Source organism: Scyliorhinus canicula, chromosome 9 (assembly GCF_902713615.1).
Source record: "Scyliorhinus canicula chromosome 9, sScyCan1.1, whole genome shotgun sequence".
In the NCBI taxonomy this organism is placed as follows: domain Eukaryota; kingdom Metazoa; phylum Chordata; class Chondrichthyes; order Carcharhiniformes; family Scyliorhinidae; genus Scyliorhinus; species Scyliorhinus canicula.
In genome coordinates this window covers 39,467,230-39,494,387 of record NC_052154.1, presented here as the reverse complement: position 1 = coordinate 39,494,387, position 27,158 = coordinate 39,467,230, and the positions used below count along the sequence as shown (strand labels likewise).

General features: G+C 47.1%; 2 protein-coding genes across 5 annotated transcripts in view; one reads left to right on the top strand and one right to left on the bottom strand.

The window, feature by feature from the left end:
- ankrd27 (ankyrin repeat domain 27 (VPS9 domain)) overlaps positions 1-9,228 on the bottom strand; it is a 100,596-nt gene extending 91,368 nt beyond the window's left edge. For 2 of the 4 annotated variants that reach the window (XM_038806558.1, XM_038806560.1), the window contains exons 1-2: positions 8,661-9,225; positions 4,589-4,723 (exon numbers count right to left, since the gene is read on the bottom strand). In XM_038806558.1, coding sequence (XP_038662486.1) covers positions 4,589-4,690 — 102 coding nt within the window. In that variant the 5' untranslated portion in view covers positions 4,691-4,723; positions 8,661-9,225. Of the gene's footprint in view, positions 1-4,588; positions 4,724-8,660 lie in introns of all 4 variants that reach the window. The other 2 variants (XM_038806561.1, XM_038806559.1) reach the window with 2 other exon arrangements.
- Positions 9,229-9,355: 127 nt separating this feature from the next.
- Positions 9,356-10,905, top strand: LOC119970970 (regulator of G-protein signaling 9-binding protein). Its single transcript, XM_038806079.1, has one exon. It carries the CDS (start codon positions 9,742-9,744, stop codon positions 10,450-10,452), a length of 711 nt encoding a protein of 236 aa, XP_038662007.1. The 5' UTR covers positions 9,356-9,741; the 3' UTR covers positions 10,453-10,905.
- Positions 10,906-27,158: the final 16,253 nt, after the last annotated feature.

Sequence of the window (27,158 nt, the reverse complement as noted above, 5' to 3'; positions counted from 1 at the left end):
ATTCCCAAACACTTATAAACTCACGCAGTAACTGTTACATTTTTATCAGCCTCCAAATTGTACTGAGGGAGGATCATTTAAATATTTCAATGAAGTGCGCCGCCTCTCAATAGGGTCACTTGTACAACACAAAACCCACCCTGGGTGCATGCATAACATTATGTCAAAAATTTACAAAGCAAAATAAAACAAAAAGATAAAATTTCAACCGATAACTGGAACAATGTCCCCTTAACAAAAATACAATCCAAACAAATCCCCGCACAATCCACCTACCCACCCCTCCCCCCACTAACAGCGAGCAATTCCTTAAAAGGCAAAATGAACAGCCACCATCTATGGTAGAATCCATCAACCGACCCCCCTCACAGTGAACCTTTGCGGTACAGAAACTCCATCAAGTCACCTAGCCACATTGAGACACTAGATGATGTCGCCTGCCTCCGACTCAGCAGAATCCGCCGCCAAGCAACAATGAGTCGAAGGCTAGGGCATCCTCCCCCACACCCATCCTTAACTTCAGCTAGTCTGACAACCCAAATGTAGCTATTAATGGACAGGGTTCTAATCACCATTCAGGAATGCCGATATGGTGCTGAAAAAGACCCCCAAAAACCCACCAGTTTGGGACACAACCAGACATGTGCGTGTGGTTCGCAGGCCCTCTCGAACACCGCTCACACCTAACTCCAATCCCCGCAAAAAAATCAACTCATCCTGGCCTAGGTGAGGTGTGCCCTAAACACCACTTCTGAGCTGTATCAAGCTCAACCTCACACAGGATGACGTAGCATTCACCCTGCGCAAGGATTCACCCCACACTCCCTCCTCCAAAATGGATCCCAGCTCCTCCTCCAACCTGGCCTTCACCTCTTGCACCAAAACCTGCTCTTCCCGCAAGACCCATCCATATACCTCAGACGTACTGTCCTCACCAATAAAGGGACCCATCTTGACAATCCCCAGCTTAAAATGCTGATGGAGTTGCCGCCATATTTTCAAAATGGAGACGACCACTGGGTTCGAAGAATATTTTGTTGGAGCAAATGGCAGAGATTCCATCACCCGTCTCCAAGCTAGACCCTTTGCACGACCTTGACTCCATTCTCACCCAAGTAACTTTCTGGTCCACACATCACCCTAACTCCTTCTCCGCATTGACTGCCCAATCATAAAACATCAAATTCAGCAGGGCCAACCCAGCCCCCCCACCCCCCCCCCCCCCCCTCCACCCGCCAATCCCTTTGTAGGACCCCGCTCTAAATCCAAATAGTTCTCGCCCATTATGAGCTGCTCCACCCCCCGAGATAATGGACTGTGTTGAAAAACTGGGAGGCATTGAAATAAAAACAAGAATCGAGGCAAGATATTCATCTTAATTTATTGAACCCGGCCCACTAGCGACAATGGAAGGCTGTTCCACCTCGTAGATTCACCAGGTTAGTGTAATTCAATTTGCGAAGCTGCATCCAATCCCAAGCCACCTGGACTCACAGATACCGTAAACTAGTCCCATGAAAAATGGCAGCTCCCCCCCCCTCCCAATCCCCAACCCAGCTCCTCCCCCCTCAAGGGCTAACCATAAAATACTCGCTCTTCCCAACGTTTAGTTTGTACCCCGAAAAAAACCTCTTCGGTATACCCATGATAACCCTCATAACATGCCCCGGATCCCTTACGTATTACAAAAATGTCATCCGCACACAGGGACACCCAGAGTTTAACTCCACTCCTCTCTATTCCTCTCCGCTTGTCAAAGGCCTTTAAAGCAATAGCCAATGGCTCAATTGCCAATGCAAACAAAAGAGGAGACACAGGACACCCTGCCTCATTCTCCCTATGCAGCCTAAACGGACATGAACTTGTGGTATTCATCCGCACACTAGCAGACGGAGCTTTGTATACCAGTCATACCCACGGCACAAACGCAGAACCCAGTCCAAACTTCTCCAGAACCGTGAAAAGATAGCTTCACTCAGTCCTATCAAAAGCTTTTTCTGCTTTCAGAGACACAATTATTTCCAGTCCCACTGCCGGTGTAAGAACTACACTGAGCAACCACCTCACGTTGGATGAGTTTTCTGCCCTTCACAAAGTCTGTCTGATCTTTCCCCGCTACCTCCGGAAGACAGGGCTCTAACCTCAACGCTAAGACATTAGCTTAAAGCTTCACATCCACATTGAGCAGCAAAATCAAGCGGTATGACCCACACTTTGTGGGGTCCTTATCCTTCTTCAGGAGGAGGGATCTTGCCCCAATGTCCCTGGGAGAAAACCCCTCGCCAATGAATCATTAAATATCCCCAACGTCTAACGGGGCCAACTGTTCAGTGAACTTCTTATAAAATTCTACCTGGAACCCGTCTGGCCCTGGTGCCTTCCCCGTCTACATCTTTCCTAAAGCCATGCAAACCTCCTCCAACCCCAGCGGTGCCACCAACACCTCCTGCAATTCCTCCCCCACCTGGGGAACTCCAAACGCTGGATGAAATCCACCATCCCCTGCTTGCCCTCTGGCAGCTCCAACATATAAAGCCACTCAGAGGGTCCAAAACGCCCTGTTCACCTTTCCTGGGGTGGAGACCAACCCACCCCACAGTACCTGCACTATCTCCAGAGCACCTCCTGTCATCATAACTGATGATCAAAAAAGTGGCTAGCCTTATCCCATATTCATATACCAACCCGCAGCTGGAATACCGCCCAGCCTGTGGACAACAGCTCAAACTACATTTGCAGATTCTTCCCGTGTGCCCATAACTCTGGCGTTGGGTCACTCGCATACTCCCGATCTACTCCCAGAATCTCGTCCACCAGCTCCTTCCTCGCCTCACTGTCTATGATGCCTTGTACGAGATGATCAACCCCCAAATCATTGCCTTTAATACCTCCAACGAAGTAGAGGGCAAGACCATCCCATTCAATTCAATGTACCCCTTTTTGACCCCAGATGAAATCTTCCCGCAAAACCCAATCAGATAACAATCCCAGATCCAGCTTCCACCCTGTGCGCTGCGTCCGACCCACCTCCAACATCAAGTCCATTAAGTCCAGCGCATGGTCCGAAATAACCACCCCCGAATAATCTGCGTTTTTCACCCCATGGAGAAGGGTCCTACCAATGACAAAAAAGTGAATCCCCGAGTACACCTTGTGTACCAGGAAAAAAAACCACTCCTTACGCCCTGGGTGTGTAAACCACCATGGATCTGCCCCTCCTGCCTCCTCCATGGATGTGGCTAACACCTTTGCCATCCCCGAAGGGGCCAGTGATCTCAGCCTGGAGCGATCCAACGTCGGATCCAACACATAATAAAAATCCCCACCTAAAGTCAATTGGTGCGTATCTAATTCCAGAATTGCAGCCAACAACTGTCCAATAAACTTAACATCGTTTGGATTTGGGATATACACATTCACCAACACCCCAGCCATCCCCTCCAGTGTACCTGTAACCATCACATAACAACCCCCATGATCTGCCAAAGCCAAAACTGTCCTCGCCCGAAAGCAAACCCTCTTGCTGACCAGAATCGATAGCCCCGTGCCCTACTGTCAAACCCGGGCCTTCCTCAACTTGGTTTGGTCCCACACCTGTAGGCGAGTTTCTTGTAGGAACACCAATACCACTTTGCCTCCAAATCCTTTAAATGGGGAAAAACACTTGCCTTCTTCACAGGACCACCCCCCCCCCCCCCGGCGCCACAACCTCCCCACCAAACAACGACTAAACTGATTGCGCCCCACTCAACCTGGCCCAACGAGTCGTAGCCTCTCATCCCCACTCCACTCCTGTTCGCTAGCCTCCCCCTCTCTTTACCGCTAGCAAAGTGGCCTCCACCCAGGGTTCCCCTCCAATTCCCCTGGGCTGGTTTAGCACAGTGGGCTTAACAGCTGGCTTGTAATGCAGAACAAGGTAGCAGTGCGGATTGAATTCCCGTACCAGCCTCCCGGAACAGGCACCGGAATGTGGCGACTAGGTGCTTTTCACAGTAACTTCATTGAAGCCTACTTGTGACAATAAACGATTATTATTATAAAACAACGCATCCCATTCTTCCTGACTCATTCCGCCCACCAACGTGTCCACACCACAACATCATTAACAAGCTTCTCGCCCCTCAAGAAACATAGCAATCCCCCCATTTACTGCTCCAACAGAACAAAAACACAAGTACACTGCCCAAACACCTTGCTTCGTACACAGAGTCCCAAACAGTCCTCCTCAGATTTGGTGCATTAATATCGAAGTCAAAACCTTTGACAGCTATGCAAGGATGAAAAGTTTTTACAGTAACAAATTGGTTCTTAAAGTGGAATAGACCAAGGAATCAAACAGTTAACTAATTCACACCAACTAACATCAAATCAGCAGTATGGAGCAAAGATGCTGTGAGTGGGAAGTTGGAAATTCACATTGGTGCAGCAGCCAAGTTGAAGCACATATAGACCAGAGAGCTCCATGATAGTATGGTAATATGAAATATTCTAATCCTAGCATAGAAAATCCATAAACTTGAGTACAAAGAAACAAAACAAATGCAAATCATTTCAAGCCTCTTTATAAAAACACTAACATGATACTCACAATCCCATGCAGTTCTGCTACACGATTGGACATATCAGGCTTCTGCTTCTGAAGTGCTAAATAGAAAGGGTTTCTCGAAATATCTTCATCATACATAGCCATGGACACCCAAACACTTGCTGCTTGAAATTTCAACTGTGTAAGAAATATTTAAATAAAATGCTTTTAAATACATTAAGTATAAGGCACAACTGTAATACAACTGTTATCAATTTTCTAGCACTTAAAAGGGCAAGACACACCAGGCTGGGAGAATAAAAAAAATGAAAAATAAGTTCTAAAATAAAAACTTTTAAAAGGTTGTTACAGAACAAATTACAAAAATGCCTCTCAACAAAAACATGCAGTTTGCTCATTCCTATGAGCTTGCAACACACAGTTGAATGAAAAGCTTCTGAATAGATAGAAGCTCAGCAAAAACATTGTCTGTCACACTGCAAGCTGCTGAAAGCATACGGATTGCAATTTTGCAAATTTAAAAAAAAAGCATTCCAACTCAAACGTGAATTGACCTTTTAAATTAGCTAACAACATATAATTCCTTTGCCACTGAAACATTTGTACAGCAAGAAAAGGAGGCAAGGCATGGAGTTGCCCACTGACACTTGAGTACAGTACAATATCTGGCTAACTAGGCTACTGCATTTCCCTAGCAGTAATGGGAAGTATTGTTAGTGCATTCTATACATCATAAATTGTAGTCTCAAAGAGATCTAAAAGTTTCATCTCTATTTTTCCTCATATCTATACAATCAAACTCTCAACGACAACTATGAGTGGTATTGAAGCATAGAATTTACAGTGCAGAAGGAGGCCATTCAGCCCATCGAGTCTGCACAAGCCCTTGGAAAGAGCACCCTACCCAAGCCCACAATTCCACCCTATCCCCGTAACCCAGTAACCCCACCCAACCGTTTTGGACACGAAGGGCAATTAATTTTAGCATGGGCAATACACCTAACCTGCACATCTTTGGACTGTGGGAGGAAACCGAAGCACCCGGAGGAAACCCACGCAGACACAGGGAGAATGTGCAGACTCTTCACAGACAGTGATCCAAAGCTGGACTCGAACCTGGGACCCTAGAGCTGTGAAGCAATTGTGCTAACCATTGTGCGACTGTGCTGCCCGTATAATATTATATGGCGTCAAACTCATGGAAGATGAGAGTATATGTAGTCAAAATGAATGGAAGGGTTAAAAGTTCTCTGTTTAATAAGCAACAGCCACAGGGTGGGGGGGGGGGGGGGGGGGGTGCGTAAACAGTGACGGAGGAGAAAGGGCAGTTGATATTATTAAGCATTGGTCAAGGAGGGGTTGTTGATGATTAAGGTGCTGATTCAGGAGGGAATAAAGGAAGCAGCAGGTGTATCTCACGGTATGAAAGCTGTGTAAGAATAGATGGAAATATAACAGAAATACGAAGTGTAACAAGTTCAGCATTAGGATGGAGAATAGACAAGAGACTTAGCTGCTCTCCTGACTCGGCTTTCAGTGTCCTCAACCCCACAAGAACCCTCACTTATCTCTCAAACTTTATGTCGTTCACCACTACAAGAAGCACTTCCCATGGATTGGAGTTCTGCATATCTGTAAATCTGAGTGCCTCAGGTTCATGACTATTCTGGCCACCAACAACCAGTTTAAAATCACTTAAAAAAACTTCTATCTCCTCCCTCTTTACCAATGAAATCATCTCATAACTCTTCAGGTTATTTGAGGGGCAGGCAGTGGAAATATCAAAGGCCTTTTCTGTATTACAAACTGCCTCCACCTTATCCCGCGTTGTCATGGGTTTATGCATTTACCAAAGCTGAGTTTATCCCTTCAGTTACCAGTTGATATGCCAAAAGTGAACAAAAGAAAAATTGGTACAATAAATATCCAACATAACTAGAATGTTCCAAACAATCTACACACTTGTCTCTTTATAGAGGAAAGCTCCTCTTCTCGCCCACCACACTTTTGATTGTAGGTGTATTAAAAGAAAAGTGGTGGCACAATGCATCCTTAAGACAAGTCTGTCTTTCGACAAATCTAGATACACAACAAATGTAAAGCATCAGTGAATACAGAGGATCACCACTTAAAGTTGTACGACTTGGATGTAAAAAAAACATTTTCTAATTTAAAGGTCAGCACAATGGTTAGCACTGTTGTCTCACAGTCTGCCTCAGTCCCAGGGACCCAGGTTCAATTCCGGCCTTGGGTGACTGCTTGTGTGGAGTTGGAACTTCCTCCGTGTCTGCATGGTGCTCTGTTTTTCTTCCACAGTCCAAAGACGCCCAGATTAGGTGGAGGGGACTGGGCCTTGGTAGAGTGTTCTTTCAGAGGGTTCATGCAGATGCAATGGGCCGGCACTGTAGTAATTCTATGGAGTCTATGCTAAGGATGTTAACACAATTCAGCTCCTTCCAGATAATTTGCCAGGTAACAATTCTGTTATAAATAAACTGTAATATGTTTCTATAGTTTTATTCTTGACATAATCATCAAATTGTCTGGGCTGGAGTGTTTCAGCTATGGAGGCTGGGGTTGTTCCCCTTAAAACAGAGAAGGCTGAGGGTGTACCTGATTCAGGTATACAAAGTTAAGAGGGGCATAGACAGGAAGGAACTTTTCCCCTTAGTAGAGAGGTCAATAACCGGGGGAAAAGATTTAAGGTAAGGGGCAGGAGATTTGGAGTAGATTTGAGAAGGACCTTTTTCACCCAGAGGATGGTGGGAACCTGTGGAAGAACCCTCACAACATTTAGATGAGCCATAGCATACAAGGCTACAGACCAAGTGCTGGAAAATGGGATTAGAATAGATAGATGCTTGATGGCCAGCTGATGCTTGATGTGTCTTTCTGTGCTGCAAAATTCTATGACTCTAAATCTATAATGCTTTTAATGTTTTTATTGGTGTTTTCAATTTTAGTGATTTTTTAACAGATGTGCCTAATATTTACCTGTTGTACAGTTTCTTATTTACATACATATTTCTTAATATACCGTCTCCCTGTGCCCCCCATTGGTAGCCCCCTTTTCCACCCTGGGTGTCCTACTGCTGAGCTCCTCTCTTTTCTGTGACTTTTGTTGTTGACCTTGTAGGTTGGAAGGGGGAGCTTCCTGCCCCCTCCCTCCCACCTTTTTCCCTCTAGGCTTCTCTCTGTGGTTTCCCTGGGTTTACTCCTCACCTCCTCCCCCTTTGTACCTTCTTGTAGTATGCATTCTTGTCTGCCCTCTTTTCCTAGTCGCTGTTGGCCTCCAACAGGTCTTGAAACAGGCTGACAAATGGCCCCCCAAGCTTTAGTGCAATCAATTACTGTCATAGTATTATGTGACAGCAAATGTGCACATAGCAAGATTCCTGCACATGTTGTAAATTAAACCAAAAGATAAATCTGTCTGTCTAGTGAAAAGGGCCATCAACCATAGAACATAGAACAGTACAGCACAGAACAGGCCCTTCGGCCCTCGATGTTGTGCCGAGCAATGATCACCCTATCCAAACCCACGTATCCACACTATACGCGTAACCCAACACCCCCCCCCCCCCAACCTTACTTTTTAGGATTTAGCATGGCCAAGCCACCTAACCCGCACATCTTTGGACTGTGGGAGGAAACCGGAGCACCCGGAAGAAACCCACGCACACATGGGGAGGACGTGCAGACTCCGCACAGACAGTGACCCAGCCGGGAATCGAACCTGGGACCCTGGAGCTGTGAAGCATTTATGCTAACCACCATGCTACCGTGCTGCCCTTGAACCAGAACACTATTCTTTCAATTACTCCCATGTGATTTTCCCCATCCACCTAAGGGGCCATGTAGGACACCAATTTCATGTCTTATTGGAAAGTTGGCACCTCATAGTGCACTTTAGTCGGCCAAGATTATGTGACGTCTTAGAACTGGTCTTGAACCAACGACCTTCTGACACAGGTGGGATTCCTAGCATTGAGCCAAAGCTGATAATTTGCAAACAATTCAGATCAGAGAAACGATTTAAACTGCCAGCATTAGTTGTTCACTTTCTATTACCTAGCCGACAATATTAAAAATAACAATTTAAGCATCTGCTTACGTGTTCTGTCCTCAATAGGTTCCGCAGCTTCCGTTTGTCAGATCATGAGTGGTTTCTCTCCACCGTAACTGGAAACTCCCCTCACCGAGTGGTCAAACGAAATGAGTTTTGTTACACTTAACTTGGCAGTTGATATAATTTACTAATAATGTGACCACTAAAGTGCCATTAAAGACCTATTTTTCAACCGAATTAGATACCAAATCTTCTCAGTTAAAGTTGGAACTATATAACAGATACAAAATCTAGATTTCCCCCGGACATACACGTTCTACACACTTTTAAATGCAATGTATAAACGCTGGTGATGCCGCCACTATGAATACACGAAACGGAGGCAGGCCTCGCAGAGAGAGAATCCTATTTAGCCAGCGCAAACCTGGCCCACCGACTTGAAGGCATCCGCGCGACTCTTCTGCTGTGCGAGCGGAGCAGGGTCGGTCTCACCAAAGGGCCGCAGTCATTTCAGCCCCACCACCACTTTGTAACTTTGCAGCGCAGCTCGGCGCCTCTGACTGACAGCGGAAACAATGTTGCCATTCGTGTCACTGACAGACCCACGTGCCGGCCTCTCGGCCAATGAGCAGGGCGCGCGAGGCAGAATGACAACATTTGGGACGAGGATTCACTTCCTGGTTTAGAGATGACGTGAAACTGAGGCGCCCCGCCTCCCGTATTTAGTTTGACAGCAGCCGGCCAGCCTGGGAGTGTGTGAGTGGAGCTCCGCGGCGCGGCACCGATTCACACGACAATCACACCCGCCCGGCTTTTATTTACATTTGTGTGCGGCGTTTCTGTGCCATTGCAGGAGGCGACATGTTAAACGTTTTGCAATCACAGCTGTCTGCTCAGCAGCTCCCATAACTTAAAAAGTTTTGGTGCGAAGCGATCCACGGCAACAACAGTATCGTCAGATATGCAATATGAATGAACGGTTGACCGTGGTAGCATTATTGGATGAAGTTTGGATACTGTGGAGTTCTCTTTGAGTTCTCTTTAGGACCGTTACTGTGTTAAATCCGCCCGCGATAACTTTATAACGGGCGTGCCTTCGGGGGTCGCAGCTGAGTGCAGCACTGAAATGAAGGACGAATGTAAGACGCTTTTGGACGCCCTGAACAAAGTGTCTGCTTGCTACCGACATTTGGTTACCTGCGCTGGTGGCACATCAGACTCTCAGAATTTGCGCGAAGAACTGAAGAAAACCAGGCAGAAGGCGCAGGTGTTGGCAAATGCCAACAAAAACAAGCTGACAACTATTTTAAAGGACAGAACTATCAGCCAGGACGATCGAGCTGAATTCGAACGGCTGTGGGTGCTATTTTCGACATGTATGGAGATCTTGGAGATGGACATGAGAAGAGCTCTGGATCTGGGTCAGGTATTTCCATTGAGTGTTCCCACAAAACAACTCATCCAGACAGGGATGATTGGGCGAACATCTGCCGTGGCTGCCCGGGCCATGAATGTTCAGAATGTGAAGTATGAAGAGGGCAACGACATAGACACTGTCGATCTGAACGAATTGGAACAAGATATCAATGAAGTCAGGGGAATGATATACGAGATGGAAACGAAAGTGAATGTACTTCAATGGACGGTGGAAGCGAAACAAGAACCCGGCACTGAGCTAAAGTCACCCGCCAGTGCGGGGGCTTCGTCACTTGGAATGATATCAGTGCATGGCTACAAAAAACTGTTCGACACCAGTAAGATCTGTGCTGGAGTGATGTTCACTGCTGTGTTATTATTTGCCATTGCTCTAGCAGCCTGTGTTGTGAAATTTGCTTAATATCTCAATGTCCGCATCCAGTTTAATTCTATCCAAGAAAATAATTTGGAGCATTTGAATTTTTTTTCTAAATGTAATACCTATAGATTAATCCAGTTTACTTTTTATGAATTGGACAGCATTTTTCTAAAGGCAATTGTGTAAACTGCTGGTCCATGTTTACATTGAATTTTATTTTGTTTTGGAGAAATGGTTACAGCCCCATCATTGGTACGGTATTTATCAAGTGCTTTTTACAGAAGGAACATTTTATTGGCAGGTTTATTTATTGTTTGTGTAGTAACACCTTATAAAAGTGTTGCTCGTTATGCTTATACTTAATTGCTCTACCTTTGCTCTAGTGTCATAGAACAGTACAGCACAGAACAGGCCCTTCGGCCCTCAATGTTGTGCCAAGCCATGATCACCCTACTCAAACCCACGTATCCACCCTATACCCGTAACCCAACAACCCTCCCCTTAACCTTACTTTTATTAGGACACTACGGGCAATTTAGCATGGCCAATCCACCTAACCCGCACATCTTTGGACTGTGGGAGGAAACCGGAGCACCCGGAGGAAACCCACGCACACAGGGGGAGGACGTGCAGACTCCACACAGTGACCCAGCCGGGAATCGAACCTGGGACCCTGGAGCTGTGAAGCATTTATGCTAACCACCCTGCTGCCCTAGTGTCGCTAGGTATCTTTCTGATACCACCACAAAGTTCAAAGCCAAGTGCTGATCAATAACTCAATACACCAGTTAGTAAGTTTCAAACCAAAACACATTTATTATACACACAGTCAATCACTACTCATGCATAAAACTCTACTTATTAAACTATCACTGCTACTAAAGGCCTATACTTAGCTTTAATGGCCCACCAGGTCAGAGGAACAATGGCCTTTCTCCGGTTCTGAATCTGCTGGCTTCAAGCTGGTATGGAATAGTAGCTAGGAGCGTCTATCTCGTAGCGTGCGTTGACTGGAGACTTACTTGGTTGGTGCAGCTGCTAGGCAGGTCTCTCCTTGCTGAGAGTCACGGTCAAGAGTTCTTTGAGAGCTGCCAAGAGAGCGAATTGAACTTGGGGACTCTACTTTATAGACCCCAGGGGTTTCGTGCCCTTTTGGGCGGACCCCGGACTTGGTCCCAATTAATTGGACCATGTCCCAATTGTTTTTATCGATTTCCCTGATCGTTGGGCGGGCCCTATGTGTCCGTTGGCCTGCCTTTATCCTAGCTCCCGTTGGCGCCGGGGAGACTGGTTTGGTCCCGATTGATTCAATGTTTCTGATTGTTTCTGGGGATCGCTCATTAGTATGTAGATGGCTATTGGTTTTGGTTCTGTCTGGGTTCTGCAAATCTTAATACACAGAAAACCTTGCACCTGCTTGTTTTTCCTGTGGCTGGCCAATTTTCCCTGTACTCTTTGCGGGAATCCATTTTGGAATCGGGGCGTGGCCACCCCAGGTGGCTACATTCCCTCCTTGTGATCATCAACTGCGATGTCTTCATTCCCTGACCCAGTGGGCATTCATGCTTGGGCTCTACACTGACCCTAACTATGCAATAAATCTTTAACTAACAATTTTACATACACATCATCAAAACTCTATGGGGGCGCTATGTCATTAAGGACATGCATTACAAACCAAAAAAACTGGAACCTCTAACTATCCTCAATAAACTACTCTCACTTAAATCATTCAAACATACTAACTTCCTAACTGTACAAATAGCAGCATTAAAATTTTCCTCTGGTTTGGCAGTCAAACACAGAGTTTTACAATCCTTTAGTCACAAATGAACACATTTCTTTATTTACAAATGAAGACGCACAAACAAAACGAATGTTCTTTATTCTAGGTCAAGGGGTTCGGGGACCTGGTGGAAACCGAAGATAGGGGATCTTATCCTGTATACCGGGGTGCGAGAGCGGTAGGCTCTTCTTCGCCATTTCTTCATGCGGATAGTCTGCACGATGCTGCAGAGTATCGCCAATGCTAGAAGTGCTTCGACAACATATGAAAGGGAATACCATGTGATAAACTTATCACACTATGTCGGGGTACTGTTAATTGTTACTGAGCTCTGTGTACTATGGGGAGTGAATCATTGACGGCCTGTGGAGTGGGGGTGAGGGGGTTCGAGTTCGCATGCAACCAAATACATAATGTCCAAAAAAGAAAGATGGAGGTCGTCCTCATCTCTTCTCTTGTCCTGGAGCTTCTGGAATTCTGTGAATACAAGCATAATATCTGTTATTATCTTGCTTAAGATCTCGTGTGTTAGTCTGTCTGTCCTTTAGTGCCAATTTCCCTTTATAATTGGTCACCATCTGTGACTCCCTCATTTCTTTTTAAAACCGAATTTCAGGACAAGGCACACTTAAAAATACTGATACAGTGCGAGCCATCTCGCAGCCTGTGTGATTTATCATCCCAATGTTAGAGGATGTAAATAGCATGAGGGGAAGCAACCGAAGGGTTACTATAAAACAAAATCAAAAACTTTTGAAACAAAAGAGCCAAAATGAGGTGCGTATGGGCCGCGGCGGGTAAGAATTGGATGGAATCCCCGGGTAGGACGGGATGCGCTCTACCCGAGCTTAGCTGACCAGAAGGGGGGTCCTCAGACAAGGCGGGGGTAAGTGCCCTTTCCATTCGCGTGTTGGGAGTCAGACTCAATGTCATCATCTTCTCCCGGATGCCATACTCTTGTATGGATAAGGGGCGGCAAAGCTGCGTGGTGTGAGTTGAGGTTCATTTCATCGTTCCGGATGAGCCGGAACGAATTGTCACGGTGCCAAAGTTCGGAGGTAATGGAGTCGGGGTCGTCATCGTAGGGAGGTGGTTCTGGGTGTGGGTCTTTAAGGAAAGTGATCTGGAAGGGATCACTCGAATCGTGTTCAGAGTCGCTGGGAGTGGGGCCCGTTTCAGGGGGATGGTAGCGAGGTGTGCTGTGGCTGTCGTCTGTGTTTCCGTAGTCACTGTCGCTGCTGTCTGTGGGCGTGGGGAGGTGGAGTCGAGAGTCAGGAGGCGGAGTTGAGTCAGGGGGCGGAGTCGAGAGTCGGGGGGGCGGAGTCGAGGTCTAGTCTGTGGATGGGCTGGACGTGCTGGGGGAGGGTGGGAATGCGTCTCCTGTGGCCGGGGCGAGGTCATCTGCTGCGGCGAGCAGGACATGGTGTGCGTGGTTGGCCTGCAAGCCATATGCCTTGAGCTGGTTAATATGAAACCACGCAGACTTTCTGTTGGGGTACTTTATTTTATACACAGAGGGGCTTACTTTGTCCGAAATGGAATACGGACCTGAGTACTTGGGTGACAGGAATGTGCTGGGGTTGTAGAGGGATAGCATAACCTGCTGCCCTACTGCAAACTCAGTCACATGCACTGTCTTGTCGAGACAAGCCTTGCTCTGTTTCTTTCTGGCGCCTAATTTTACTGCGGCTGCTAGCTGAGCCGTTTTAACATTGTTAATGAGCTGTCGCACAGCGTTCTCGTGGGTGAGGGCCGTCACTTTGGGGCTGGTCAAGTCTAATCCTAATAAATATTCTGTGCCTTTCATGGGGCTTCCGGTCATGAGAGTGTGGGGGGTGTATCCTGTGGATGTGGAAACAGTGTTCCGTATAAACATGAGAGCAAATGGGAGGACTGAGTCCCAAGTGCTGTTGTTCTGTTGAACCATCTTTCTGAGGGTGGCTTTTAGGGTCCGATTCATCCTTTTGACAATACCACTTGACTGGGGGTGGTATGCGATGTGAAATTTTTGAGTAATGCCAAATATTGTCAGGACGTTTTTCATAACGCATCACGTAAAATGGGAGCCTTGGTCGGATTCAATGCTGCGAGGGAGTCCCCATCTCGTAAAGATGTGGTGGGTCATAATTGTGGCTGTGGTCTTCGCCATATTAGTCCTTGATGGGAATGCCTCTACCCATTTTGTAAATGTGTCGATGACCACCAACACATATTTGTAACCATTTCTGCAAGGGGGTAAGGGTCCTATAAAGTCAATCTGGAGGTTAGTCCAGGGGCCATTAACGGGGTGGGTGTGGCTAAGTTGAGCTTTTTTTGCATATCTGTCCGGATTGTTTTGGGCACAGATAAAGCAATTCTCAACGTAGTGGGTGATATCTGCTTTTAAATTTGGCAACCAACAGAGCTGCCTGAGGTGGGCTACAGTGGGCTCAATTCCCTGGTGTCCATGACTGTCATGGAACAAACAAATGAGTTGGTTCCTGTCCTGCTCAGGAACTACATAGAGACTATCTTTAAGGATCACACCGTCATGTGTGGTCCGAGAATTCCTAAATTTGTCGTAAGGGGCTGGGAAGTTTCCCTTTAAAACTTCCCTGAGTTTTTCATCTTGTCCCTGGGCCTGTGCTAAATCTTGGATGTTGGTCTGTGAGACCTGAACGGCGTGTACTGGGGCGCTTTCGGGGGGGGGGGGGGGGGGGGTTCCAAAAATAACGGTGTCTGGAACCTGCTTTCGCTAGTGCGTCAGCCTTCACATTTCCAGGTGGGGAAGAACGGTGGTGACTACGAACTTTTATGATTCCATATGTCCTGTCCTTTGCCTGTTTTAAGATATGGCGGAGTAATGGGGCTGATGGTAGGGGTTTTCCGTCTGCGGAAACAAATCCTCTTGCTTCCCACAGGGGTAGGAATTCTGTCAAGTCGTTGCAGACATAGAGGCTGTCCGAGTATATGTCTGCTGGGCTGCGGAACAAATCGGGGTGATATACTATACAAGCAATGGCTGCCAGTTCTGCTGCCTGCGAGCCTAAGTGTCCTGGTAACTTTAATGAAATTTCCTCTAGGGCGCGTCGTCTACATAACTTCCGCATCCTGTTATGCGTTTTCCATCTAATACAGTGGAAGAGCCATCCACATATATTCTCTGGGTACGCACGTGTCTGTGTGCTGGGGTCTCTGGGGTGAACTATCTATCTTCTTGGGAGGTGTTTTAGCGATGAAGGGGCCTGTGTTGTGGTGCGGTGAGATAATCTCACATTCATGGGGGGTGCCTGGATACTGTAAATTGTCTGCAAGGAAAGTGTGGGTTTTGGTCCTTTTAACAGTGATGTCCCGTCCCTGCAAAAGAAGGGTCCAACGGGCTGCTCGGATCTGGCTGGCTGTGCCGTCTTTAAGTCGTCTGTCTAATAAAAGTTGTGTTAGGGTGTGTTCCGTGAGGATTGTGATGGGGTTGAGTCCTGTTATGTATGAAAAATACTGAACTGCCCAAAAGACTGCGAGCAGGTGCCTTTCACAGGCAGGAAATCCCTGCTCCACAGGGTCTAAAACCCTCGAGGCGTATGCCACGGGTCTTAACTGTTCGTGCCGTTCCTGGAGGAGCACGGCCGAAAGGGTGCGGTCGGTGCTTGCTACCTCTATAGCGTAGGGGGAAAGTGGGTCTGGAACCTGTAGTTCGGGGGCTGCGATGAGTGCACGTTTTAAAGCATCCACGGCATCCGTATGCTGCGGAAGCCATTCCCAAGGTGCTTTTTTCTTTAGGAGGTCGGAGAGGGGCGCTGCTTTGGTGGCGAAACCGTCGCTGTGGTTTCGGCAGTAGCCAACCAGTCCTAAAAACGGCCGGAGGGCTGATACATTCTGGGGAAGGGGCAATTTGACAATCGAGTCAATCCTTTTATGCTTGATCTCGCGTTTACCGTGCGTGATAATCGTTCCCAAATGTAATCACCTTGTCTTCCAAAATTTGGGCCTTTTTGGGGTTAACTTTACATCCAATCTGCTGCAGGAGCCCTAGGAGTTCTGACAGAAGTGAGATGTGCTCTGCCTTTGTGTCTGTCTGCAGCAACAGGTTGTCTACGTACTGGACCAGACATTCGGGGCGATAAAATTTAGATAAACCACTTGATAGCTGTCGGTGGAAAATGGAGGGGGAGTTGTGGAATCCTTGTGGAAGACATGTCCACGTGTATTGCTGACCTTTAAAAGTGAAGGCAAATTTATACTGGCACGCTTTAGCCAATGGAATGGACCAGAATCCGTTGCTGATGTCCAGAACCGTAAAATATCGTGGAGTCCCTGTTTGAGCATGGTCTCGGGACTTGTGGCTACAGTGGGGGCTGCTGCTGGGGTGACTTTGTTGAGTTCCCGGTAATCAATGGTCGGTCGCCATGATCCATCGGGTTTTCTTACTGGCCAAATCGGGGCATTATTAGTGGAGGCTACTGATCTTAGTACTCCCTGTTCTAATAAGCTGTCTATTACCTTGGAGATTTCTCCCTCTGCCTCTTGGGGAAATCCATATTGCTTCTGGGGTCTGGGGTCAGGTCCTGTAACCTGAACCGAGCCAGCCATTCTGCCACTGTCGTGCTTATGATGTGCGAATGCTGCTCTGTTTTCCTGCAGAACTGCCCTAACCTGCTTGTCTGTGCTAATTGTACTCGGGTCAAACCAGTATTCGCCTACTGCGCTGATCCTATTAGCATAATCTCCTACTGTGAGCGTGGCGGGGGCTCTTGCTGTTTTCGCCATTTTCCAGACACGTTTGTTTACTGGATCAAATGAAAGGTTGTGAGAGCTCATGAAATCAATTCCCAAAATGTGTTCTGCTGTGTGGGGCAGGTCGACTAAAACTATGGGGTGTTTGGTTGTAATATTGCCCATCTGAATGGATACAGGGGCTGTGATGTGTTCCTGCTGTAAGTGGCCTGTAAAGCCGCTGAGGGTGATGGTGTCTGTAGTGGGCCACGTGTCTTTTTGGAACACGGTGGAGGAATTAAGTGTGGTGCGGGACCCTCCTGTGTACCAAAGAAATTCAACGGGCTGACCCGTACTTTTGCTGCAACGACCGTTCGGCCGGACCTATCCCAAAGGGTGTCGCAGACCCAAGTTGCGGAGCCCGAACACCGTCAGTATGTGCCGTTCATGTCTGCCTGGTCTGAACAGGCGCTTACACTATGAATAGGCTTCGTCCTCATCCTATTCCTATTTAGAGTGCCTGTCTGTTGGGCTCTCTGTGCTTTCTGTGGGGCATTGCACTCTCGTGCAAAGTGTCCTAATTGACCACAGTTATAATATTCTTGAGATTTCTGGGGTGGGCTGTTTCTACCTTCATTTACCCATGCGGGGTTTTGGTGCGTTTTTACTGCATGTATATCTGCCTCTGCCTGCTCTTCATCGGAATTCCTAAATGCTGTTTTATTGTGCACGGATTGCTCCCAAGCATGGGACAACCTTTTAAAAACAAATTTTTCGTTGTGGGCCTCATCTGAGGGGTCGTAATTCGCACAAGCTCTCTGTCCTGCCTCTGTTGCATGAGAGATCAGGATTCAAGTCCATTTGGCCATGTTATCTGAGGACAAATGGGCGCGGGCTAAGTCTCCGAAAACTGCCATGAAATGGATCCACAAGCGTCCAGCAAACGCTGTAGGGTGTTCTGTTTTCTTCTGCCTGAATTTGTTCAGGCCTTCTACTGGGTCTCCTCTATTGTAGCCGATCGCATCTAGGATCGCTGTGTGCATCTCTGCTTGGGTGCCTCCTCCTACTTTCTGTGGGTCGGGAAGGGCTGCTACTACGGAAGGGTCTAGGCTCAAAACTGTGAGCTTCACTTGCTCTCGCTCGTCCAGGCCGTACATGGTTGCCTGCTGCTTAACCTTTGCAAATAATTGGTGGGGGTCTGAAGTGGGGAGGAATGGTGTGATTTTCTCGCACGCGTTCCGTAATTGGGTCACGGTTAAGGGGGTCGTATAAAGGAAATCTATGTCTCCTTCTGCTGCGGCTGTGCAGTGGGTGGTTACTGGATTCATGGGGGTGTGATCTATCTGCTCTGTGGGGGGTTGGGGGTCCTCTTCTTTTCTGGGGCTTCTCTTGTGCACATGTTCCATGTACATACCTATGCGCTGTCTCATTTAACTCTTGCCAATCGGGGCCGTTTTCCTCATTTAATTGGGATCCAAATGTGCTTTGAAAGCCATTCTGGACTGAAAGCAGAGATTGCAATTGTGCAATCTGCTTCCGGCACTTTGCATGATCTACCGAGCTCTGCCTTTGTTCCGTGATGGACGCATGGAGTGCTCGTAGAGCTGCCTTTAAATCGCTGCACTGCTTCTGCAATGCCTCTACCATCTGTTCCGTTTCTTGTCTTACCAGGACCGCACGTTGTGTGTCCTGGTAGGCCTTGTCATATTGGGTCTGGAAGCTGCTTAAGTGCGCCAGACAAGACTGGTGTGCCCTCTTGGCATCATCCACCTCTCTGTCTTTTGCTGCCAACCTCCCTTTTAACTCTATGTTCTCCTTCTCTATGTCGCCTACATCGACTTTACTCATCCTATTCCTCTCATCTATCTCTTTACGGAGCGTCCTAACGACCTCCGTTGTGCCTCGCAATTGTGCCAGACAGGACACGATTGCCATCGGCTTGCGAGCTTTCCCTAAGCTCTTCTTGTGGATCTCTGTCAGGTTCTCCCACCAAGTATGTCCTATACTCCCGGGACCTGTTTCCTCATTTGTACAAAATTCACTCCAAAGGGGCCATCCCTTCCCTTTGAGGTACTTTCTAATCTCTTCTTCCCAAACTTGGGCAGCATGGTAGCATAGTGGTTATCACAAATGCTTCACAGCTCCAGGGTCCCAGGTTCAATTCCCGGCTTGGGTAACTGTGCGGAGTCTGCACATTCTCCCCGTGTCTGCGTGGGTTCCTCCGGGTGCTCCGGTTTCCTCCCACAGTCCAAAGATGTGCAGGTTAGGTGGATTGGCCATGCTAAATTGCCCTTAGTGTCCAAAATTGCCCTTAGTGTTGGGTGGGGTTGCTGGGATATGGGGTTAGGGTGGAGGTGTTGACCTTGGGGAGGGTGCTCTTTCCAAGAGCCGGTGCAGACTCGATGGGTCGAATGGCCTCCTTCTGTACTGTTAATTCAATAAATTCTATGACAAACGGGACACTGTCCTACTCTACTGGTCGCTGCAACCATGAATTCCTGCGGGTTCACAAGGCGTTCCATTGCCGTCATTGCCATTTTTCCTATCTGAGTTCTCTTTAAATTTGGAACAAGGGGTAATAAAGCGGTGCTGCAAACACGGGTACGGCTTTCGCTAATTTCCAGAATACAAACTCCCGACAGTTTTTCGCAACAAAATCTATCAGGTTTATCTTATATCCCTGTTAGTACGCATGCATTAACACACTTCCGAATTCTGGAGGATTGATCAGAACTGCTTGAACACTTGTGGTTATTTCTGTTCCCAATTGGATTCTAATTCAAATTTTGGGTTCTCTCGGACTGGGGGGGGCATATCTAAGTCGAGTCCCGTCAGAGTTCGCCAATAAATGTTGCTCATTATGCTTTTACTTAATTGCTCTGTTTTAATAACCTTTGCTCTAGAGTCGCCAGGTATCTTTTTGATACCACCACGAGGTTCAAAGCCAAGTGCTGATCAATAACTCAATACACCAGTTAGTAAGTTTCAAACCAAAACACATTTATTATACACACAGTCAATCACTACTCATGCATAAAACTCTACTTATTAAACTATCACTGCTACTAAAGGCCTATACTTAGCTTTCGAATGGCCCACCAGGTCAGAGGAACAATGGCCTTTCTCCGGTTCTGAATCTGCTGGCTTCAAGCTGGTATGGAATAGTAGCTAGGAGCGTCTATCTCGTAGCGTGCGTTGACTGGAGACTTACTTGGTTGGTGCAGCTGCTAGGCAGGTCTCTCCTTGCTGAGAGTCACGGTCAAGAGTTCTTTGAGAGCTGCCAAGAGAGCGAACTGAACTTGGGGACTCTACTTTATAGACCCCAGGGGTTTCGCGCCCTTTTGGCCGGACCCCGGACTTGGTCCCAATTAATTGGACCATGTCCCAATTGTTTTTATCGATTTCCCTGATCGTTGGGCGGGCCCTATGTGTCCGTTGGCCTGCCTTTATCCTAGCTCCCGTTGGCGCCGGGGAGACTGGTTTGGTCCCGATTGATTCAATGTTTCTGATTGTTTCTGGGGATCGCTCATTAGTATGTAGATGGCTATTGGTTTTGGTTCTGTCTGGGTTCTGCAAATCTTAATACACAGAAAACCTTGCACCTGCTTGTTTTTCCTGTGGCTGGCCAATTTTCCCTGTACTCTTTGCGGGAATCCATTTTGGAATCGGGACGTGGCCACCCCAAGTGGCTACAAAAGGTGTTCTCTTTGTGCCTCTGGGTGGTACAGGAAAATCATTCCAGTAAATCAGTTGAAGTGTATTAATATCACAAGCAATGTTTTAAGGTTAATATCAGTATTTTGTAGTAAATTGAATATATTCACTATGTACAGATGAAGTTGAAATGTACTGTACAGTATTTATAATAAATGTCAACAGTAGCAGCCAAGTGAAATATTTTGTTTTCATTAATAGATACAGTGAATTACTTTTAGTCAGTTGTCAGATATGTTTGTTCTGGATACAGGATGGGCGGTTGTGAGAAGTCATAAACACTCTACTGGCTCTAACCATTCTTCTTCTCGAGTTCTCTGCCTGAAGGCAGGTCCTTTGCGATGATTTGCTTAACCACATGCAAAATGCGATGAATTTAACCAGGGAAAGGAGACAGGCCCCAAATCAATCTCCGCTTGAAAGGGGATCGAACCATGTGCTGTTGGCACTAATCGGATCCACATGCTAGCTAATTAGCCAACTCTGACCACGATAAGTCAAAATAAAAACAGACTTACCTGGTGTACGGCCAGAGGCTATAACTGCATTGTGACTGTTGACATAACACATCTGTATATACCTATAAGGAGAGGATAAACAGGCAGAGTCTATTTTCTCTCGAAAAATGAACACTAAGGGTGACATAATAAAGATCTTTAAAATCATAAAAACAGTGTTTCTAGTTGTGGGGAAGAATAAAACCTTTAACATAAGATATACCAATAAATGAAAAAGGGAATTTTGAAGAAAGTTCTTTACTCAGACAATGTAGTGAAAATGTGGAACTCATTATCACAAGGAATGATTGACACAAATAGTCTAGAACAGGGGTTCCCAAACTGGGTTCTGCATCAGGCCGGGCAGATTAATATAATTTGAGTTTTGTGCTGTTTCCAATTTGTCCAGTCAGAGGCTGGCTTCTCCATTGTATGGATCAGGATGAGTGCAGATAAGGAGCCATGGTGGAGGACAGGATCTGCAAGGGTGGGCCACGGGAAGTGAGAGCGGGGTTTGCGAAAGGGGGTGGATTTGGGCCTCGGTAAAGGCGTGAGGGTCTGGCCTCGGAGAGAGATGAGCTTCTGAAAGATGAATGTGTGTATATGTGTGAGAGAGTTTATTGTGTGAGTGAGGGTGAGTGTGTGTGAAAGAATCCAACATTTCAGCAGCACTCTTTCTATTTCAACCAAAGAAACAACAATAATCCTCACATAAAAAATGACAAAAAGGGAATGCACAAGTACGTTTATAAAAAGAGAACTTTTAAAATGATTTTAAATGTATACATATAAATAGAAATTACTTCCATAAATGAGATTTTTGTTAATTTGAACCTATTGTACTACAGTAATTTTTTTGTGGTTTGCCTCTTCAACATAATAACAATGTTCATCAGGAGTTCCTTCAGTACTCTTGGAAGGTGAACAGGATTATGTGGCTGGAAAAGTTTGGGAAACCCTGGTCTAGATGCACTTAAAGTTGTGGGGGGGGGAGAGATGACTAGTTAAGAATATGAGGGAGAAGGGAATTAGTGAGGGAGTTATGCTGATAGACATATAAAGACTGGCGAAAGCTTGAATGAAACACAAATGTCAGCATGGGCTAGTTGGGCTCAACGGCCTGTTTTTGTGCTTTATGTAATATGAATGGAAATTCTGACTTCCCAATTTGCAAGGGTAAATGTTGATACAAAAGCATGATGAAAAATCTTGACAACAGCAATGGAGGGCTTATGTACCCGATGCAAGTTTTAAATACTTGGCTGTCCACCAATAAAGCATATTTTGTCTTGCATTCATTAGGTCAAATGCAAGAGTAGCAATGTCAGGGGAACAACAACTTTGTACTGTATGAGAAGGAAGCCATAGATATTTGGACTGCAGCATTATATCATGGTGATCTAGACCTGCCATTATTGCACAAATCAATATTCATTGAGCTTATGACCTCAGCAACTCACAGATTAGTTCAGCTTTGACAACACCATGAATGCGCAAATAAATAGTGTTGCCATGTGATCACTATGCCCAGCTCTCTCAAACATCTTTGTCGGGTTCCATAGAAACATGTATTCGATGGAATGACCACCTAACTTGCTCCCCTTGCATATTTCTGATATGTGAATGATACATTTGCTATATTTAAATGCACAGCAGCATGTAATAATTTCCTTGCCTGTCTTGATGTGCTAGTTGAGGAATCTGCCAGGGTTCTCTTACACATTTGACTGCAAACCTACCTTCACTGCTCAATACATAGGTTGGGATTCTTACAGTTCCACATGCTATAAGTTTGGCCATTTTGGCAACTTCGTAAATAGGGCCCGAACCATGTGCTTACTATGCAAGCTTGATTCTGAAATAGGGTGTAACATGTTGCAGGGCATACTGCAGGATAATGGCCACCCTGATCAAATTATTGTGCGCTGCATATAGTGTAAACCTATGAATGGGTTTACAGCTGTCTCTTTCCCCCTTGAAAAGTGTCCAGTTTACCTCTTCATACCTTTCAAGGGCACGGTATCTCAAAGATTTGAGCAATAGGTGAAACTAGCTGTTTCACGCTGCTACTATTCAGTAGCAACACGAGTGGTATTCACTACCAAAAGGATGCTGCCGTCAAGCCAAAATTACATTCTATCACACAAATGAATAAAGGGGTGTATGAATTTCAGTGCCAGTTTTTAAAAAAAATATTTCTTTTCTCCTTTTTCTCCCGAATTTACACCCACCAACAATAAATAATAATCAGCAACAAATATGTAAATCCCCATAACAACAATCCCATCCTCCCACCAACCCCCAAACATCAGCCCGCATGTTTACATAAACAAATTACAAAAAGGAATCGGGGATTACCCATAGTCATCCTTAATACACACAGCCCCCCTCCCCCACAACCCTTCCACCCATCCCCCAACTAATGTTCGATGTTATCCAGTTCTTGAAAGTGCATAATGAATAATGCCCATGATTTTCAGAACCGCTCTGTCCTTCCCCTTAGTTCAAACCTAACCTTCTCAAGAGTCAAGAATTTCAACAGGTCCCCCCACCATGCCAGGGCACAGGGTGGAGAGGCTGCTCTCCATCCCAACAGGATCCGCCTTCGGGCGATCAACGAGGCGAAGGCGACGATATCTGCCTCCGGACCCGTTTCCAACCCTGGCTGGTCCAACACCCCGAATATGGCCTCCTGGGGACCCGGCTCCAGTTTCACGTGCACCACCTTGGAAATTACCCTAAAAACCCTCCAGTAATCCTCTAGCTTTGGACAGGACCAAAACATATGAACGTGATTAGCCCCCCCCCCCCCCCCCCCCCCACTTCAACGCTCACACACATCTTCTACACCTTTAAAGAATCGGCTCATCCTCGTCCCCGTGAGGTGTGCTCTGGATACCACCTTCAGCTGTATCAGCCCCAACCTCGCACATGAGGTGGAGGCATTTACTCTCCGGAGCACCTCACACCAGACCCCCTCCTATATAACCTCTCCCAACTCTTCCTCCCACTTTGCTTTGATCCCTTCCAGTGGTGCCTTATCCTCTTCCAAAATAGCTCCGTACACCACTGACACTACCCCCTTCTCAAGTCCCCTTGTCGTCAGCACCTCCTCCAGCAATGTGGAGGCCGGTTCCTCCAGGAAGCTCGGTATCTCCTTTCTGGCAAAATCTCGAACCTGCATATATCTATTTCTCCCTGCTCCAGCCCATACTTCGTTTCCAGCTCCTTCAATCCTGCAAACCGACCCCTAAGAAACAAATCTTTTAGCGTCTTAATCCCCTTCTCTACCCGTTTCTGAAAATTTCCATCCCACCTCCCTGGCTCAAATCTGTGGCTCCCCCAAATCGGCATTTCCCTTGACCCTGACCCCAACCCGAAGTGCTGGCGAAACTGCCTCCAGATTTTCAATGAAGCTATTATTACCGGACTCGCTGAGTATATCCCCGGAGCTATCGGGAGCGGCGCTGTTGCTAGTGCTTTCAGTATCGAACCCCTGCACAAACTCTCCTCCATTCTGACCCACTGGGAATCAACCCCTCTGACCCAGCTCCGCACCTTCTCCACATTCGCCGCCCAGTATTAGCACATCAGGTTCGGAAGACCCAAACCCACTGCCTGCCTTCCCCTCTGTAGCAGCACTTTTCTCACTCTGGTCACCTGCCCTCCCCATATGAACGAGGTAATCCTTCCCTCAATCTCCCTGAAAAAACCCTTTGGCAGGAAAATCGGTATGCATTGAAAAATAAACAGGAATTGCAACAACACATTCATTTTAACCGTCTGTACCTGACCCGCCAGTGACAGAGGGAGACCATCCCACCTTGCCAGATCGGCTTTCACTCTCCCAACCGAACTAGAGATGTTGTACCTGCGAAGCCTCCCCCACTCCTGGGCAACCTGCACACCCAGATACCTAAACTGAGTCCTTGCCCTACTGAATGGCAGCCCCCCCACCCCTGCCCCCACCCCCAGTGATGCACGATCAATTACACAAAGACGAGAGTTGAATGCAAATCGAGGCTTTAATACACTAAGATGTGTGGCCTCCTACAGCAGCTGGCGAAATGGCTGCTGTACGGGGAGCACACATGTTTATACTCTGCCTACTGGGCGGAGCCAGCAGGCAGGGAACTACCCCCGTATCTGTAGTACTGGGCCTTACCACAAATCACCTAATATATACATCAGTGGTGACTACCACACCCGGCGAGACACCACAACATACTCACTCTTGTCCAGATTCAGCTTGTACCCCGAGAAAGACCCAAAACTCGCAGTAGCTCCAATATTCCCTCGATCAACGCACTCGGTTCCGACACATACAGCAGCAAGTTGTCGGCATATAAGGACATGCTATGCTCTACCCCTCCCCCCCCTATTCCTTTCCATGCTCCCAAACTTGTTAATGCGATGGCTAACGGCTCAATCGCAAGTGATTGAGGGGGGACATAGGACATCCCTGCCTCATCCCACGGTGGAGTGAAAAGTATCTCGAGCTGATGTTGTTTGTGCGGACACTCACCTTCGGCATCTTATATAATAGCTTTACCCAGTTCACAAATCTTGGTCCAATCCCAAACCGCTTCAGACTGCTATCAAGTACCCCCATTCTACCCGGTCAAACGCCTTCTCGGCGTCTAATGCCACAACCACCTCTGTTTCCTTCTCTTCCGCCGGTACCATAACGACGTTCAAAACCCTCTTAATGTTCGAAAAAAGCTGCCTCCCTCTCACAAACCCCATCTGATCCTCACCTATTACCTTCAGGAGGCACTCCTCCTGCCTACCCGCCAGTACCATCGTGTCCACATTCAGAAGTGATATGGGCCTATACAACCCACACTCCGTCGGATCCTTATCTTTTTTTAGCAACAGTGAACTCTATGCCTGCCCCAAGGTTTGTGGCAACACCCCCTTCCCTATCGTCTCTTCAAACGTCACCACCATCAGGGGTGCCAGCTTATCCTTGAATTTATTATGATATTCCACCGGAAACCCATCCGGCCCTGCCACCTTCCCCGACTGCATCCTCCCAATCGCATCCTTTATCTCCTGCTCCACTATTGCTCCTTCTAGTGTAGCCCTGTCCCCCTCCCCTAGCCTCGGGTACTCCAACCCATCTAGAAATTTCTGCCTCTCACGGTCTCCCCTGGGTGGCTCGGACCTGTACAACCTCTCATAAAAACGCTTCAAAAACCTTGGTAATCAGCTCCGGAGCCACCACCAACTTCTCTGCCCTATCCCTCACCTGAACAATTTCCCTCACCGCTGCCTCCCTCTGGAGCTGACCTGCCATATCTCCATGCTCGTAAACTGCATCCCTTGCTCGTCTCAGTTGGTGCACCGCCTTCCTGGTGGACAGTCGATCGAAGCTCGCCTGTAGTTCCTTCATCTTTTCCAGCTTCGCTGGGTCCCCATCTTCTGCATAGCTCCTATCTACCTCCAACATCTCATCTATTACCCTCTGCCGCTCCAACCTCTCCTCTTTGTCCACCCTGGCCTTAAACAAAATCACCTCACCCCTCAACCACCGCCTTTAGAGCCTCCCAAAGAACTGCCTTTGACACCTCACCCGGACAGTTGAAACCTACATATTCCTTAATTACCTTTTCAATTTTCTCACAGAACACTTGGTTCCCCAAAAGCCCCACATCCAGTTTCCACCCCGGCCTCTGCACTACCCCCTTTTCCAGTACCATATCCACCAATGCAGAGTATGATCTGACACTGCAATTGCCGAGTATTCCGACCCCTTAACCCCAGCCAGCAAAGCCTTTCCCACCACAAAAAAGTAGATCTGCGAGTATACCTTATGGACTGCTGAGAAAAGCGAGTACTCCCATTCCCTTGGGTGCAGAAACCTCCAAGTGGACCCCTCCCATTTCCACCATTAGCCCAGCCAGCATCTTCGTCCCCCCCTGATGGGACCAGAGAGCACGGCCGTGATCTGTCCAACCTTGGCTCCTGCACCAAGTTCCAGTCCCCCCCCCCCACTATCAGTTTGTGTGTGTCCAAGTCGGGGATGGCCACAAACACCTCCGTTGCGAATCCCGCATTGT